The sequence below is a fragment of the Gopherus flavomarginatus genome, chromosome 4 (assembly GCF_025201925.1).
Source record: "Gopherus flavomarginatus isolate rGopFla2 chromosome 4, rGopFla2.mat.asm, whole genome shotgun sequence".
NCBI lineage: Eukaryota > Metazoa > Chordata > Testudines > Testudinidae > Gopherus > Gopherus flavomarginatus.
This window is the reverse complement of record NC_066620.1, coordinates 169,295,763-169,314,635: the sequence shown is the minus strand read 5'-3', so window position 1 is coordinate 169,314,635 and position 18,873 is coordinate 169,295,763. Positions and strand designations below refer to the sequence as shown.

At 41.1% G+C, this 18,873-nt stretch overlaps 1 protein-coding gene across 3 annotated transcripts in view; it reads left to right on the top strand.

Annotated features, from left to right (window-relative positions):
* Positions 1 to 18,873, top strand: part of PRIM2 (DNA primase subunit 2) — a 319,791-nt gene that overhangs the window by 182,318 nt on the left and 118,600 nt on the right. For all 3 annotated transcript variants that reach the window (XM_050950806.1, XM_050950805.1, XM_050950807.1), the window contains one exon: positions 14,018 to 14,085. In XM_050950806.1, the coding sequence (XP_050806763.1) occupies positions 14,018 to 14,085 (68 nt within the window). The remainder of the gene's footprint in view (positions 1 to 14,017; positions 14,086 to 18,873) is intronic.

The window sequence follows — 18,873 nt, the reverse complement described above, 5'->3', positions numbered from 1 at the left end:
CTCTAGATAAGCAGGATCAGTGCAGGAGTTTTATTTGCCCACAGCCCACCCTGTAGGAATATTTGGAACGGGAAGAAGAGATGGCTACACTGGTATCGGGAGCAATTTTGTTATCTTCACCAGATGAAGTGGTTACTCCATCTTCTCTGTTTCCACCAGACAACTTTAAACAGTATCAAGAGCTCATGCACAGAGTGGCTTCAGAGCTACAGATGCATCTTAAGGAAGCCTCAGCATAGTTTATTAGACATTCTGCAGCTCTGTCCCAGTCTAGTGGCCTTCCCCATCAACGGGGCATTGTGGAGCCAGTGAAAGATGGTATCCATCTAGTTCAGGATCTCAAATTATCAGGCTTTCTAAGACAAAGATGATTTTATTAATTATAAGTTTTTGGAATTCAAGGACTAGCTCCACGAGGAGGATAGGTCTAGCTTCCAGGCCTTAGTGGATAAGGGTAGATTGATGGCCAAAGCTTCTCTCCAAGCTATGGTGGGTGGCTTACGACCATTGTTACGAAGAGAGATTAGTGGTTACAATATTCAGTTTTCCCTAGAGAGGTTCAGAATATATCCAAGATCTGTCCCTTGATGCTTTCAGCCTATTAGCTGGATTCTTATCTAATCACAGAATTCCAGGAGCCAGTGCTTTAAATAAAACATCAAATGTAATGAGACTTGTGATAAAGTTGAGAAAGTTAGTAACATTGAGTTTCATTTTTGTGTCTCAGTAACTTTCAAGTGAAATTTGCTCTATTTACAAGTGAGAATTGGTGTGTCTCTTTCCTGATTGCCAGCTCTGCAAACCCATCCTGGAACTGAATGTCTCACTGTTATTTCTGTTTACTAAAGCAGCACCAGCAGTAAAAATTCTAAGGTCCTGCAGTCAAAATGAATCTAACGCTTCTGTGAATGTGTGAGCAAGATGGGTTCCTGTCCATTCACCTATTGATATATTGGGTTTGCAGTGGTAACAGAAATAAGTAATTTTAAATAACTTACACTTATTTTACTAACTAAATTAAGTTATTATGGAATACAAACAGGCGCAAGAGTAAGAAGAATGCCATTATATGTAGTAATTTGTCTGATCACAAGAGGACAAATTTAAAATTTTGTTTCTTTTGACAACTTGTACTGGGTCCAGTGGCATTCCTAATTAATGTATAATCAAATGTTTCTAAAACCAGTAAAATCTGACAAACTTTGTAAGTTTGTTCAATATAATTGTGCTTGAGTGGGCAATCAAGAGTGTCTTATAAAATATTTTACAGTTCAGCATCTCCAAAGTTGCTTGAAAAGGAAGTGAGAATCATTTCCTTGACATTTACTTGCCTTTTTGACATTTACTTACTACTTTTTAAAATGCTTTCATTAATTTGCATTCAGTAAAATCTGTGTTATCTGGCACTTCACCAACCGGAAAGCTGTATAAACCAGCATTTCTCATCTTCATTGAAAGTCAGTTTATAGTCCGATTGGCATGGGGCCAGCAGGTTCCCTCCGTGGCTCTCCGTAAGTGGTGACATGTCCCTGCTGCTCCTATGTGGAGGAATAACCACAAGGGGTTTGGAGCGTGGGAGGGGGTGCAGGATGAGGGCTCTGGGAGGGAGTTTGGGTGCAGGAAGGGGCTTGTGGCAGGGGATTGCTGCATGGGAGGGGTTTTAAGGTGCTGAATCCAGGCAGTGCTTACCTTGGCCGGCTCCCCGCAAGCAGTGACATGTCCCTACTGCTTCGAGGTGGAGACATGGCTAGGTGCCACTGTGCGCTGCCCCCACCCCATGTGCTGGCTCCGCAGCTCCCATTGACCATTTTGTTTTATAATTCTAGGTTTTAGTCACTTTTGCATGGTAGTGACTTACTATCTTTCTTCCTTCCTTCTCTTCTCTTAGATTTGGTATCTGTCACCAGTGGTGGTTTCAACCACCTGGATCGACCACTGTAGAGCCTCTTCTCCAGGACTCCTCTGCCTCCTATCAGGCATGGAAAAGTCGTCCTGCAAACATAAGGCTAAATCTAAGCAGTATTCCCTATAGGAGGTGGTATTTATAGGCTTTAGAGAAGGCAAATGATACCCTGTCTGTTCACAGCCAGGCAACCCTCATAGTGCTATTACCACAGAGCTCAGAGTCAGACCAGCATGTCAAGTCCTCATCCTGCCCTGAAGAGCCGTTGGCTTCAATGCAAAAAAGCCTGATCAGGAGCTTCTGAGTGTTTTAGGGAGAGTCTCTAAGGTTCAGGAGAATGCTATCTAGCCTGCTTGTACAGTGAGTTCCACAACAGATGAGGGGAGAGAACCTCTGAAAAGGTCCAAAGTATCTCTTTTCCTTTGGATACTAGAGTGTCTCCTCAGCTCACTGCACAGCAAACATGGCTTCTACACCATTCCCCTTCTCCCCACCGTAAATCAGCGGTAGTGGTCCTGTATCGCATACAGGCTGGCTATAGAGATTAATTCTGAGCAAGATACAATCAGATGAGTTAATCGTAAAATCATTTAATGTACTGCCAGGTATGGCTGAGGTTAGCTTAAATAAGGTATTTTAGACACAGTGCCACCTAATGTCTTAACCGTATAATGCAGGTTAGCATTCCATTACATCTCCCCCTTTAAGTTCTACGTTCCTGCATTTACAATATTTACACTATCACGCTCTGAAGTTCAGTACCTGTCTGTTAAGTGTCTGTGAATTGTACTAGTTTTCTAATTACAAGACCTGAATGTATAACAGCTTGGTCATCTGGCTGTCCATTAGTTGCAGTGACTAGCTGTGGTTGGTCCACTATCTTGAGGAGCAGCAAAGAGTACTGTGGCACCTTATAGACTAACAGACATATTGGAGCATGAGCTTTTGTGGGTGAATACTCACTTCGTCAGATGCATATCTTGAGGAGTTGTCATTTTGTTTTTCATACGTCGTCTGTAGAGTTTGCTCTTGATTTCATCCCCATAGCCAAGATGTGTGGGGCTTCAATAGTTCATTCAATGGTTTTGTCATTGTAGAAAGGTCTTGTAGATATCAACAATGGTAACTTACTATCTCCAATATGCATCTCTGTTCTGGTACATTCACTGGTGCATTCAATTCTCAAATTGCTTTTACTTTCTCAGGGCATATGTTTATCTGTTCCAAAAACTCAGTTTGGGGTAGGCAGAAAACACACTTTTCCTTGTTTAGCTTCAGTTCACACTGGCTGATTAGGCTTAGGACTTCATTAAGGGTTTCGCTGTGTTTTTTCTATCCAAGAGCCATATATTAAACTACAGCTCTGTCCCTGCCTGCAGGTATATGGGATCTTGGGGAGCAATTACCACACTGGTGGGGTGCCAATTAATTTCTTTATTAAAGGGAAAAGGAAGTGGTGGGAATTTAACAATGAAATACGATGGGATGGGGTATATAGGGTGTTTACAATAGACAGTGATGGGGGGGTTCTTCTTATTGAACAGTGTAGAGAGTTCTGACTGTGGGGTACAGTAAGTGGGGTTCAGCACAACAGGATACAGTACAGTCAATAAGCGTATCAAAAGAAATACAAAATAAAATGGTAGCTTCTATATAAAATGGTCAACAATCTTAGATGGAATGTATTAAGTGGTTAGTGGCCTTATACACAATGTAACACAATGGTATCAATGCAAATACAAAGTATATCAGAAAAGTGGAAGCAACCAATGGGGTGTTATAATTACAAGTAAAATGTGAATCACAATGCAATAATACAATATGGATGATAAGTGAAATTATGCAATGTAACGGTATAAAAGAAAAGTAATGACTTAATTTGTGAGGCCAGGATAGCAGATAATCTGTCAAGGAACAGGAGGGGGGAGGGGAGTGAATGATTAGTGGCAAATGATGAGAGTGCAGCTGGAAGCAGCGAGAGACTCTGAAGCCCTGCAGGGTAAGGACAACGGAGCAGTGTGATGGTGATCTTCGGTAGGGGAGGGGCAGCGGAGAAGTGTAAAGAAGGGCTAGAGAGAGGTTTAAGCAACAAGCGGACACCAAAAACAAGGAAAAAAAAAGAGGCAAAGGGTTTGGGAAGTTTCACAGGGGGAGAAGCAGCAAGGGGTTTGGGAAGTTCGGAGGGTGATGCAGACGCGGGGGAGGGGGGAAGCAGCAAGGAGTTGGGAAGTTCGGAGAGAGTGCAGATGCGGGGGAAAAAGCAGCAAAGGGTTATAACAGGGAGACACGGAGAAGCACACAGAGGGGGAGATTGGAGCGGAGGAAAAACAGGCATGGGAAAGTTCAGGGAGAGATCGGGAATGTGGGAAGACGAATTTAAGCAGCAAAAACCTTATCTATCTTAACCAATGACTAGGCAAAACAACAAATATCACAATTTTAAGCAAAACTATAACAAGCAACTATACGGAGCAACAAAACAGTAAACTATAACAAGGCAGGTGAACTTACAAGCTCTACAATCTTAACAAACTATGACTTATTAAACTAAAAAAACCAAAACCTATGGTGCACCTTATGCTATGGGGAAGTCACAGAGGGCAGAGTGGTATGTGCCCAGGATACAGCTCCCAAGGAAGCCAAGGGATGGTGGCTGAAGCCAAGGGATACAGCTGAAAGCAGGGAGCCCCGAGGCAAAGCCCACAGGAGCAGAGCTTAGCAGCGGCACAAACTTATTTTTAGCGGCAAAGCGCCGCGGAGTTGAAGAGAGGTTTTAAGACACAGACCAAGGTTTAGCTTGAGTCCGTGTCCTAGGGAAACGGAGCCAGCAGCTGAAGTAATAAAATAAAAGTAGGGAAAGTTTCACAGAGGGATTCTTACCAGTCCCCAAGGCAGCAGCAAAGGCAGAAGCAGCAAGAACATCAGAAGGCTCGGTACGGTCTCGATAATCAGGAGATCTCTCAGGCAGCAATTCGTTCTTCGTGGGAGGGGGTTCAAAAAACGGGGGTACGCTCAAAAAATAAAACGAGAGCAGAGAAAGGAGCCCCCAGAACCCCTGGCTGATCAGACCAGGCAGCAATGCAGGAACCTTTCTGATGTTTGTTTCAAAAATGTCTGTTTTTAAAGGCAAACTCAGGCAGTTTCCCGCCAGTAATCCTGATAGGCTCCCTCTGTCACAGGGGAGAAGGCACAGGGAAAAGACTGCAGGAGAGCACAGAAACACGTCTGGGCAGAGTCCTGTGCAATAGGTGACTCAAAAGCACATGAGGCCTATGACTCATGCCCAGGATCTTAAAAGCACAATAGGTCTTGCAGCTCTGGACATTGCCTGCCCTACACCGAGCCCAGGTTCAACGAGGTGATAACAGGACTAACCCTTTGAACAGGGCAGTGGTCCCATTTAGCACGCAGCACAAGTGGCCATCCCTTTGAGAAGGGCAATGGCTCTTGTTAAACAACTCAAGGGGCCCTCCCTTTGAGAAGGGCAGTGGCCCTGGTAAACAACTTAACAGCCAGGGAAGGGCGGCCACAGGAGGAGAACAAAAACAAAATGGAGTATGCGGACAGCTGTAAGAAACAAAATGGAATAGGGGGATAGCTGTAAAGGACAAGCTCCTTTTTTGTTTGTGAACAGTTCTGCCATCTGTCTTTGGAAAATTTCAACTGCACTGATAATCCAACAAGGTAATCTTTGGAAGAAAAATCTCCCAAAAGGTGTGATAAATATAGTCAGTTTAGCACTTCCTTTTGCCAGAGGAATTTGCCAGAATCCACTTGAGGCATCCAGTTTGGAAAATAATGCAGTCACTTTGGGGAGAAAGTCATCCAGTGTTGAGGATATATTTTTCTTTCACAACTGCTTCATTAAGTCCTTTAAGAGCCACACAGGTTCAGATTTTCCCATTTTTCTTTATAGCTGGTACCATTGGGGCACACCATGCTGTTTGCTAACAGATTTTTTCAATTATGCCAATCTGTTCCATTCTCTTTAACTCAGTTTCCACTTTATGAAATAATGGGATAGGAATCCTGTGAGGTGTATGTATAGCATATGCTTCAGCATTGTCTCAAAAAATTATTTGTACTGGGTCTCCTTTCAAAAGTATCACCAAATATCACCAAATAGTTCATTGAGATCTTCCACTTTTTTCGCTGTGCCCATCATGGCTGTCATGTTGCAGCTGAGAAGGGTGTTAGACTTTGGTCCTTTGATCGCATGCACTCTGAATGTGTAACATCCGGGGCTAGTCAAAGCTGTGTCAGGTGACTTCAGCTTCGGGAGAGGTTGAAGGTGAGCGTGAATTCCTTCTGAGATGACTGTAACATTAGCTCCCAAGTCAATTTTAAAGTCAATAATCTTTCCAAGAACATTCATTTTCACACTCTAGGCAGGTTCTGAGCCATCTCAAGTGATAAATCCCAGAAACAGTGGTTCTTGATAGTCTGTAATATGTCAGCTCCCTGACTGTGGCAAACAGCTGCAAAATGTCTGTATTTTTTGCATTTATAATACTGTGCACTTCTGGGTGAATATGAATCATCCCTTGAGATATGACTTTTTCCATATCTTATGCATGTAGCCTGGAATTTTTCTCTGTTAGCCTCAGGGATCTTATGATGATGATGATGATGATGACTTTTAATAGTCATGCTAAATCTCTTTACTGCTTCTAAGCTAGCTTCTTGTTTCTCAAGTTTAGCAAGTTTTTCTTGATTTTGCCCACTCTGACTTCTTTCTACTTGAATATCTCTGTCTAGGGTTGAGTCTATCTTCCGTTTACTCCTGGAGGAATTCTGCATTACTACTCGTGTGCATAATTGATAAGCCCTGCAGATTACTAAATTGTTGCACAGAAAAACACTTGTCAAAATGTTGCTGCGGTTCTGCCTTTAGCCCACCAGAGGGCAGCGTGGCACAAGAACAGCAGCAGCTTCCAGCAGAAAATAACTTCTGCAGTTCCACCTTATGCCCAGCAGAGGGCACTGTGCTAATAGAACAAAGCTACAGCTCGCAACCAGCTAAGGAAGTCTGCAGAGCTTTATTCACAGTGCCTGTGGCAAGGGCCGCGGACGGGGGTTATAGGGAGACAGACAGCATGGGGGGCTGGGTCCGGGGGAGGTCAGACAGGGGATCATAAGGGCTAGTGGGGAAGGGCAGATTAGGGCAGGGGCTGAATGGGAGTGGAGGCACAGGACCTCAGGGGGAGGGAGGACAGGGGGAGGAAGTGCAGAGTTGCATAGGGACAGGGGAGTGGCTGAGTGAGGCCACAGACATAGGTGCTGGGAGCTGGGCGTGCTGGGGATGCTGCTGCACCTCCTGGCTTGAAGTGGTTTCCATTATATATAGGCTTTAAAGTTTGATTCTATTGCTCTCAGCACCTCCACTATCAAAATTGTTCCAGCACCCCTGGGCACAGACACACAGGGACGTAGGGATAGAGGAGTGGCTGGGTGAGGGTGCAGAGACTATGGGAACAGGGACAGATTTGCCTGACTGAATGAGAGAGGCTAGGGGTCAGCCAGGGTCTGCATGGGGGAAGCTCCCTAACAATTCCCCCTCCCCCCAAAAATAATAAAAAAACCCAACAAGCTGTTCCATACTTTTTCCACTCATACCAAACAACCCTCCAAGTTCACATGCAGGCACCTTCCCAGCAATTTGCTTCCCTCTCCCTCTCCTCTGTTACCCCTGACTCTCCCAAGCCTTTGCACTGTTTCTGATGGGTCAGGGAAATACAGTTCTGTATTGTAGTTTAAATTAATTATTACTTAGAATTCTGTATTAATATGCCTAGTAAGGAATCTATTTGTCAAAAAACATTTCCTGGATCTTTTTTGCTGTCTGCATTGTTACAGACATACTTGCTGACAGGTATTTTTAAATAAATAACCCAAAATAATTGAAACTGGTGTGATTATATTGTGTTATTTTGACAAGTAAAATATGCAGAATTTTGCAGATTTTGAAAATATTGTGTGCAGAATTTTTAATTTTTTTGTTGCAGTATTTTTATTATTTTGGCACAGAATTCCACCAGGAGTATCAATTGTAGCTGCTGGGAAAGATTTTTATCTGTTAACCCAACAACCAAATTCTGTCTGTTTTTTATGTTTTACAATCCCAAAATCAGTGTTCTCAGCCATTTCATGAAGAGCTCTTATAAATTCTGTGGTGGAAACATGCTCTTTCATTAAACACAGTTCTCTGAGTTATAAAGTATGCATCAAACTTAGCCGGAATCTTTTCATAATCATCTTTGTGACCATCTTCAGTAAAGTCAAAGGATTTAAAGATATGTTCCACTTGCTTCCTCATAGCATAAAAAAGATGGTACTTGTACATCTCAAGTTTCTTTGTGGAGCTTGTTTGCAATTCAGAATCTTGCAAAATACTGCTTTCAGTCTGTCCATTGTGAAGGTTTGTCAAAGCTGATGTTCTGTGGGGCATGGAAGAGTGCCTTGTTGATGAGATAATGCAAACTTTGTTGCTTTGTTCCTTCAGTTTCTGTTCTTGCACTGGTTTACTTCTGACACCACGCCATTCTCCTGTATCAAACACAGACTGACTACAGAGCTTTCTTCTGAGCAAGATATACACCAGATGTGTTCATCAGAAGATCCTTTAATGTACTGTTGGGAATGGCTGAGGTTAGCTTAAATAAGGTATTTTACACATAGTGCCACTTAGTGGCTGAAGAGTATAATACATTTTAGCGTTCCATTCTGATACTTAAGGGTAACTCTTTCAAACCCCTGAGACGTTCAGGTCCGAAAAAGGCATCCTCTTCGCAACACAGCAATTAATGTTAATGAACAGTTTTGTTTAAGCCTCGTCTCCTTTGCCCCCACCCAGTTCCTTCTTTTCACCCCTGCTTCAGCTACAGGAATGTACAGAGGCTCTGACAGCGCTCTGTATTGAATTCACTGTTCCTTTCCCAGCACTGCATAATTTCTGGGCATGCAGAGAAGCCTGTCACTGCTGGGAATCCCTACCTCAGAGAGCAGTGGAATTGGAATTATGCCCGCCTGGCTTTCAGCCTAAGGAACTTTGTTCTGCCAGGGAAAGGGGCTCAGATGCCAAAAGGCAGGAAAGGGTATCTCTCTCCACTCCTCCCAAGCTCCCCATCTGATTCCACATTAAAATGGGGTGAGCACTTCAAGCAATCTGTGATGAGAGCAAAGTCACATGAGGTGTCCACTCCCCATGAAACTGCACCATCATGGGATTGTAAAGGAGTAAGTGGAAAAATCACTTCACTGTTCAAAATGACTCTAGATTTACTGTAGAAAAGCCTTGAGTGGTACTAGGTGGTTCCTGTAGTACATGTGCACTAGCCAGCCTGGGGGAGCAGACAGTCATCTATTAGGCTCCCAGGGTCACTTAGCAAGCTGTTTCCACAACTGAAGTATTTGTCTCAGTATTTCTGGGTTGAGTGGTCCCCAGGCCAGCATGTTACCTCTCCCCTTCAAACTGCCTTGGAAAGTGCCACACACAAACCTCCCCCTTAAAAACCTTTAAAAGCTGGAGGACTTTTCCAAGAGAGGATGTCAGTGGGTTCACAAGGAATTAATTAATATTAATAAAATAGCTTTCCTTCAGGCACTACTGGATAGACAGTTTCCTATGGACACCGTCTGTGAGAACATCAGAAGATCCAAATGAGGATTTTTTATTAAAACCAAATATTAAATTAAAATTTTCTGTCAAAACAGAGTTTTCATATGTTTTGGGAGCTTTAGGTTGCTGAAACAGTAGCTCCACCTTCATAGTGAAATACAGTCACAGGGATGATACTGCACAGCAATTTTAAAGCCTTTGCTATAGCCATTCAGAACAAAGGTTTTATGTAAGAAAAGCCTACTTAGTAGCTACCAAGTGACTTGTCTTGGAGGTAAGATCCTTGTTTAAAGTGAGATATTTCTGTCCTGATCAAACCCTTGATGTGATGTGTAACAAAAGCAGCAGTTTCTACCTTTGTACCTGTAGCAATTATTCATCTGAGAGAGATATCTTGTGCATCCAGATTGACAAAATTTTTGGTGAAATATTAGAGCTATATGGGACATATTAGAGAAGTTAGTAGCTGGTATTGCTGAGAGGCCCTAATCCTTACTGTTAAAGACACCATGCCAACCCAGGTTATTTCTAAGGAACTATAATCTTAACAGAGGGAAGAAGCAGACGCTTCCAAAGAAACCTAGGTAAAATTTTCCCCAAAGCAACAAAATTCTGAGCATAATAAAGACAAAAAGATCAACCCTCCATACCAAGAATCTTAAGAAATGGTAGGTAGTAACAGCAATGCAGGGCTCCACAATTTACACATCCAGACAGCATGCTCGTCGTTGCCCTGTCTAGAGAAACGTACCCATTAATACTGGACAACTGCTGGAAAGGATTCATACCCATCACTTGCTCAAAACCATTAAGAGTGTTTGAACCTAATGCAGAGAGTTGCTCACCCATGGATCAAAATTGGCATGGCTCTGGCCATAATTTTACCCTTTGCAGATCTTTACCATCATAGTATCAGCCTTATGAACATTCAGTAGGTGGGTACATAGAACTCTCTATTTGCATATCATCAGATGCAAGTTTAATCAGGATAACAGAGAGGACAAGCCTTTGGCAGGTATTTCTAGTCTCCATTATTGCGGAAAGGCAGGTTTTGAAAGCAGTTCCCCTATCTATACAAGAATGACTCTGCTGCTTTTGTGCGGAAAAAGCTACTCTTATAGGTCCAGAAAGTTCCTCTTTCCATAATTCCTGGGAAATATTTCTCCCATAATTTTGTTTTATCCCTTAACATTCCTATTGAAGGTTTTAATATAAATGGACATTCCTAGTGCTCTAAAGATATACACCTCTACCTTGATATAACGCTGTCTTTGGGAGCCAAAAAATCTTTACCACGTTATAGGTGAAACCGTGTTATATTGAACTTGCTTTGATCCACCGAAATGTGCGGTCCTGCCCTCCCCCCTGCCAGAGCACTGCTTTACCGCGTTATATCCAAATTCGTGTTACATCGGATGGTGTTATATCGAGGTAGCAGTGTATTTAAAGCAGATGGAGTACCATGCCAATTGTACCCTGTTCATCTCTTCCCATCCAAAATGCCAAGGTCTTAAAGTGTCAATGTTGCTGCAGGGAAGGTGTTAAAATACTGCACCGGATGGCATGCTAGACATCTGGGAAACTGTTCACAGAAGTGCCTCAGGATAATTGATGAAAAAGTAAGTTTTCATTCCTGTACGCTGGCATTGTTAGGAAGGTATAATGGGTTGGTTCCCCATAAATCCTTGCTTTATATTGAAGGAACTTCCTTTCCTGTCTATTCTACTACAATAAAAATCAACACTCTGCGAAACTTTTTCCCTCTATCTGTGATTGCTTGCTTGCTACTTCCTATTAGCGATAAATGAGGAGTGAAGCTGTGCAACAGAAAGAAATTTCTTACCTGAAAAATGTCATACAAACATTTAGCATGTCTGTTCTATGTCATATGTTAACCAAGATGATATTGGAGTACAAAGCTGGAGAAGGGGGCACTCTGCTTAAGGAATTTCATAAAATCAGAAGGGCAAGTTCAACTAATTTGTTCATTTTAGGAGCTCAGGTGTATTTGTGTTCATACATGTTTGTATGAATACATAATGTTTACTAAAATTTTGCGTTATATCAAACACATTGGTGTATCTTTCTAATTTTGCTGCTTTGCATTATGTAATTTGGCTTCACTAAACCACTATACCTGTTACAGAGTATTTCTGAACAAATGGAATACAATTTTTGAGGATATGAGCAAACATATTATGTAGATTTACTGGAAGTTGCTTTCATATGAAGATGTATTAGTCATTTAAAATAAACAATACCAAACTTCTCTAGCATTTTCTATAAACTTGTTTTTGATTTATAATTTTATTTTTTGTATCTTTTTAAATATTAAATAAAAAGAGAAGCAGGTGTTACAAAATCAAAATCAGTTATTTTATTTAATAATTCATTGTATTAACATTCTAAAAGGTTCAGTTCTCTTCATGAATATAATTTCCGCTTTTAAAAAAATATATAATTATCAGCAGTATTGGTTTATGTAAATTAAAGTGATGGCACTAGTATAAAATGACTGCTTTGTAAAACATTTTACTGTTTGATGCTATGAAGACAAAATGTTTGGGTTTTCTGCCTGAAGAAATTTGTAAATTTAATGCATAGTATAATAAACCACCGTTTAAATCTGAATTTAGCCTAGTAAACTACAAGATCCACAGGATTTTTCTGAAATAGTGGCAAATAAATACAGCGCTTTAAATGTGTATGTAGATTATTTAAGATTAATAGGGCATAGTGATTTATTTTTCCGTACATAAAGTAAGGATATGGTTTGCAAAAAATTTTTTACCAGTTTTATGGAATATTGTCAACAAGAAATTATTAGGTATTCTCTAAGTCACTAATGAAGGTGAAAGTTTTGTACTACTGAAGTTATAATCAGTCTGTTTAGATTTAGAGTTGCATTTTCAGTGATAAACACTGATAAAATGTCCTTACTAAATATTTCAGTGATGATGTTGATGTTGTATTGTTCATCATGCTGCTATTCCTAAAATGGTCAAACGTTGTTATTGACCCCCTGTTGCCAGCATTATAGAAAGTCAGGCCAAATTGCTAAGACCTCATGATCTTAGTTCTAAGTTTTCTTTATTCTAAAAAACCCCTCTTCTTTGTGTTTTTTTTTGTGAGTTGTAGAATTGTTATGTATGTACAGATTTTAAACATTTTTTTTATAATTAACTTAATATTATAAATTTCATAAAGTGAAATATGTAGAAATCTTTAATTTGTTTGGATTCTATGTAACAGCTAACAACCACAGCCCATAAAGTTTGATTATAAGAATAGAATTTGATTTACATTTAAAGGAAAAACATAATAAATTATTCTGCCACCAGATAACCCCTATTTTCTTTGTATCAATTCTCACATTTAAAGTTTTTCTGCCTTGTCTGTCAGGTGTTATAAGCAGCATGTTTCAAGGGCAATCATATTAGACTTCTTCCCTCCCTGCTTTCCTGTTTCAGCAGATACGAAATTAGAGAGTGTCCTTTTCGTGTGCTAGCTCCAGGACTCTACTACATACACTCTTCCCCTGTGCCATCCAAATGCAGACTGTATTTTGAAGCAGTTAGACTCCTCGGATGTGAGTCTTTGGGTAACAGTAGATATCCTGGGTGGACTCTGTAAGTCTATGAAAACTGCTAGACTGCTTCCAATTCACACTCTATATATTAAAATGGAAATAGAATCATAGAATATCAGGGTTGGAAGGGACCTCAGGAGGTCATCTAGTCCAACCCCCTGTTTCAAAGCAGGACCAATCCCCAAACAGATTTTTGCCCCAGATCCCTAAATGGCCCCTTCAAGGATTGAACTCTCAACCCTGGGTTTAGCAGGCCAATGCTCAAACCACATCATATTAGTTTACTAATACACATTTTTCCAGTCTTCCAATGAGACAAGTACTTGTAGAATTTGCAGAGGTCAACTGATAATCCTCCTAAAAGGAGTTACATAATTATGCATCCTTAAATAGTTATGCTAAACAAATGAGATGGAAAGTTTACAGGACAAAGTAACATGCTATGATTTAAACAGAGGCATATATCTTTGTGAAGAACCACAAAATATTTATATTTATAAATCTGAGATTGGCTACAAGTCTATTTTTATTTCTATTTTGTTTTGTTATTTATATTCCATAGGGCATTTATGTTGAACATTACTGCCCTCTAATTTAAATATGCTTTATTAAAAGTAAACATAAAATTCTCAGACACTAGTCTTGCTATTTAATTAAAATAAAATTAAAATCAAATGCATTTTTAAATATGTATCTCCATTAATTTATGAATAAATATCTAAGTTTATTATAGTTTTAGAAATACTGTATTTTGTCATGTTATCAGATATATGGAGAAAGTGTATCTTGTCCCTTGCTACCCTAAGGAAAAAATATATAATTGAAACAATTTCTTATATCATTGCTGCTACATTATCATATTCTTTAATTACGAGATTTTGTTAACTGAAATCTTGTTTTCTTCTAGCTGACAGCACGATCACTGCCTGCTGTACAATCTGATGAGAGATTGCTGCCTTTGCTTAATCACCTCAGGTAACATGAATAAGAAACATTAATTTATTCATCCATAAAGTTAAGAGAATTATATCTGTAATATTCAAACTTCTTCAGATCTGTATTGGTGAGTGAAAGTGGAAAAACTGAAAGAAAATATTTTCTTTTCATTTCAATACTATATTGATAGGAAAATGTACAATTTCATAAAGGAAATGTAAACATTTATTTTGAGCCAAGTATGTGACTTTGCCTTTACAAGAACAGCTAAAGAAAAAGATTCCATAGCTGTTACCGAAAACACTTTTTCTCTTGTAGGTTATTTTATATGACTAAATATAAAATTATTGTTCAGATTCTTCATGTACAAAAGTCAGCAAATTCAAAATTCTGGCATCCAGAGCATTAACTTATTTTATGATTTGTATTATCCAGGAAGAACATATCTTGTAATCCATCACTAGTGAGTGAGTCCACTGGTGAATGGATTATGGAGGCAGCTCTAAACTGTGAAGCAGTAGTATGGCCTTTGGACTCATCCAGGAACAAGTAGTCAAATCATCCTGCTTCCTGTATAAGGAGAACAGGAGATAGTATTCCTAACTGAGCTCCTACCTTTTCTTAATTTTCACTCTCAGCTTTTCTTCTTATGTTTTTCATTTTAGCCATAGAATCAGTCCTTGCCTTTTTTAGATGACTCAGCTACTTTTCTGCCTTTTTGGAAGGAGTAATTTGGCTCTTGGAGGGAATAGCCACAAAAAGGAGATTCACATAGCCGGTGATGCGTACGGTTTCACATAGATGTGTGTGTAATGCCACTTCTTCCCCTCCCATTAATATATAGTGTCATAGGAAAGCATGACACCTCACAAACAGAAGTGTGACATTTTATGATGACTTAAAAATGAATATATTACTGCCATGTACCTTTTATTTGTGTGGATATCTGTAAAATGAACTTTTGGCTTTTATTAACATCAGGACAATCAGAAACAATTTCATATCTTGTTGGGTTTCAATGCAAATTGTATTTGAAAAAAGTTATTAATAATTGTGCATATGTATGTATATAAGGGTTAAATCATATTTGAGAGAAGAGAATTAGAAAACACATCTGTTAAAAATGTGTCTATTATGTGAGTAGGACATTAGTGGTATGCTGTAAATTCACACCATTGATATGTGTAATTTCTATAGTTCTTCTTTGAGTGGCTGCGAATGTGTATTCCAGTCAAGTGTGTGTGTGTGCCACGTGCGCTGAAGCCACCAAACTTTTTGTAACAGTACCTGTCTGGGTGATGCATGTGCCTCAAGTCTGCTCATGGCCCCTTGTGAGTCTGCATAAGGGTAGCACCATTCATACCCTCCTCACTTCCTTTGCACCACCTATGGCCTGAGTCAGAGTTCCTCAGGTGATTTACCTCATGGTTGTTTTAGACTGTGCAGTCAATGAGTTACTTCTCTGCCTCCTTTTCCTGTTAATAGTTAGGTAGTGCTTAGTACACAATAGCTAGTTTACCTTACTGCTTTGTTTGTTTCAGTTAATTTGTTTTCTGTGCGAAGCTCTGGTGGCATATGCTCACCTGGCTTTAAGCACTGCTTACCGTGTGAGGTACCTACTCTGCATTGCCTTTTGTGTCTTAGTGAGGGACCTGTTAAAGAGAGGTATCTGCTGTCCTTTCAAGGAAAAGGATGAAGATTTTCAGAGATCTGCACCATAAGCAATCCCTCATGGAGCAGGTGATGACACCCACCTCAGCTGCTCTTCCTGTCTCTTGGGCTGCTACAGAGGGTTCAGTGATTTCTGACAGATCCTGGACTTGGACTCTTCTCCTTGGAGAAAGAAATGACCTGAAAGAGGACTCATAAAAAAGACTGGAGCTAGTTCAGTTTGAAAAAAGACTCTGCTTCTTCTTTGAAGGACACCGAACATCACTGGAACTCCTCAGTCACTCAAGGTGGAACTGGCAGTTGACCATGTCTTCCCAATACTGTGGCAGGAACATGTTGGAACCTTACCGTTGATTCTGGTACTGTCTCTGGGATGGACATTGAGTCCAATACCAAGGAACATGGTTCTGGCACCGTCATTATTACCACCAATGACTTCACAAGCGTATGAGACAGCAAAGGATTTGCTTTGTCCCTGCACCCTTGTCTCCCCTGTGGTGCGGGAGTCCTTTGTACTAGAGGCACCTCCTCCTGTTCTTGGCTCATCCAAATCTATGGATCTGGTAGAGACACTCTCAACAGCACCATTGTTGAGTCTAGCTAAGAAACACTGCAAAGATGTGACTTTGATTCAGTCTTCAATACTGAAGACTATTTGTGGCTTTAGTATTGCCACAATCCTTAGGCTGGGTACTGACTGTGACTTAAATTCTTGCACCAACAACAATGTATTCCTTGGTACCAAGTCCCTCCACATCTTGAGGTGCATTTGCAGTACCAGCTACTTTATTGGCATCAGCACCAATATTGACCTCTTCTCAATGGGCCAGAGATAAATCAGAATGCCAAGTGGCCTCTTCAGGGCTAGCATCCCTATCCCCTACTGACCATTCGTATGCTGCCTGGCAATTGAGTTCAGAGTCTCCCTCCTCTTCACCATCCTTTCCTAGGTGCAGTCGGTCTAGCGAGTCTTAGACCAGCTCCTGAAGGAAAGCATTGGTACCAAGAACAGGACCTTTCATATAGCAGAGATAGGCCTGGTTCCTACTGGTTGCCTATTCCTTGCATGTTTCCTTAGTGGCCTTTTTGTAACTCTTGGTTATCTCCCACTCTTCCAGGTCTTGATCGCTGGCACACTTGAGCGGAAGGTCACCAGACTGTTCTCATATCTTGGAGGCCCATGCAGATACTCAGCACCCAGTCACCCAGAGAAACCAGTTCTGCAGGATGAACGATTGCCAAAGGAGCGCATTCTATTACAAGAGGACACACGGTCCCCTGTTACCTTGTTGTTGCCCTCACCAGTTAAATCCATGGCCTCAGATTCCTCGTCTCCAGTTCTGGAGGATTTTAAATTTTATCGAGACCTACTGAGGAGAGTGTCAGCAGCATTGAGCAGTCAAGCTGAGCTTGTACAAGAGAACATTCTCAAGCTTTTTGGACGTTCTTCAGGTGACAGTCCCTGGGAGGCTAGCTCTCCCTATATATGAGGCTGTTTTTGAACTTGCAAAGACCTTGTGGCACATGCCAGCCTCAGTGCTGACAGCCAGGTACACAGACAGACAATATAATGTTCCGATCAAGGCTTTGATTGCTTTTATTCCCCTTTTCCCCCAACTTCCTCATGGTCACTGCTGCCAGTGAGAAATCACATCAAAGGAGCTTCAATCAAATCCCAAAGAGAGAGTTCGAGTGCTTGACTTATTGAGGAGAAAAATGCAGCATGTGCATAGCTAACTGGTGGGTGCTGTTATCAAAATATAACTTTGTAAAGTGGGGTGCAGTGTCCAAGATTACTGACAAGCTGCCTGAAGAAAGGGAGTAGGTTTCTTGTAGGGAGTAAGGGAGGAGTTTAGAGCTTTCCTTGCAGAATGCCACTTCGTGGCCACACATTGTTCCAGTCAGCACTCAGTGTCACAGATGTTTCTTCCAGGATAATGACCCCTGCAAGAACAACGAGGAAAACCTTGTGATTACAAAACTCCAGCATAGCCCATAATATCCAACGAACCATAGAGGACGTCCCTTTGGATGGTAAATTTTTCTTCTCTGACAAATCTGATGAAACTTTGCACTCGTTTAAAAATTCCCATTCTACACTCTGTTTGTTGAAGGCCTTTACCTCTGCCCCTGAGAGAGAACAGTATGAGACCCTGCAACAACAATACTCTCAGCAGCCTGAAAACCCGTTGGGGCAGAATGACTTTTAGAGGAGAAGGCACAAATCACAGAGAAGGCGGTCCTTTAGCTCCAACTCAAATCAACCAGCCTACCCTCAGTTGTGGGAATGCAATATATTTGACATTTTCCTTGAGCATATCAATGCAGTCATCAGCAATCTTTCTGCTGTCTCTTCTCCTTCTGGGGTTAGATTGTTCCACTTCTTCAAAGCCTGTAACAACAGACAAGTAGCTCCCAAGCACTATGTGACTGGGATACTATATCCAATTCCTGTCCATCCTCTTCTCCCACCCACCTTTCCTGACCCTTTTCAGGGACCCTCTTCACGAGTCAGTGTTTCTTCAGAAAGTTCAGTCTCTGTGTGTCTAATGTACACTTTCTCCAGGCAGTGTTTGTTAGAGCACTTGCACCCCCACGCCCGCATCACCAAACATTCTAAGTGTGACCCCATATAAAGGGTGCTGTGCCTTCTACTGCCTCAGTTCTTTCCAACCATTGTGTCAGGTGGAAGTGAATTGCTCCAGGCTATTTGGATCTGGGTTTTTCTCCAATCTCGCTGTCTTGGTGGTAGTTTAGAATGGTTTATAGTTTAGTGGTAAATACAGTTAAGTTAGTTAGCAGCTCGATTTCAGGTTATGGCTGAACTGAAGACGAAAAAGAAGCTGGGATTCAAAAGACATGCTTCATGCCCAGCTATCCTCCTGGCATTGGAAGACCATATTAGGTGCCTGAAGAGCATGGAAGAGGGCCACTTTCTATCTCAGTGTTCCATCTGCTGGACTTTCAAGCCTAGAACTTGCAAGGAGAGGCAGAGCAGATTGCAGCTGCTTCTCCTTAAGGAGGCACTTCAGGCTAAACATGGGTTCCGGGCACTTGTTGGTTCCAAAGCCCAAGAGACCAGTCTTGGATCCAGTGACTTCCTCCAGCAAGTCAAAGCAGCTTAAAGGTCCAAGGATATCAGAACCTTTGTTTGGT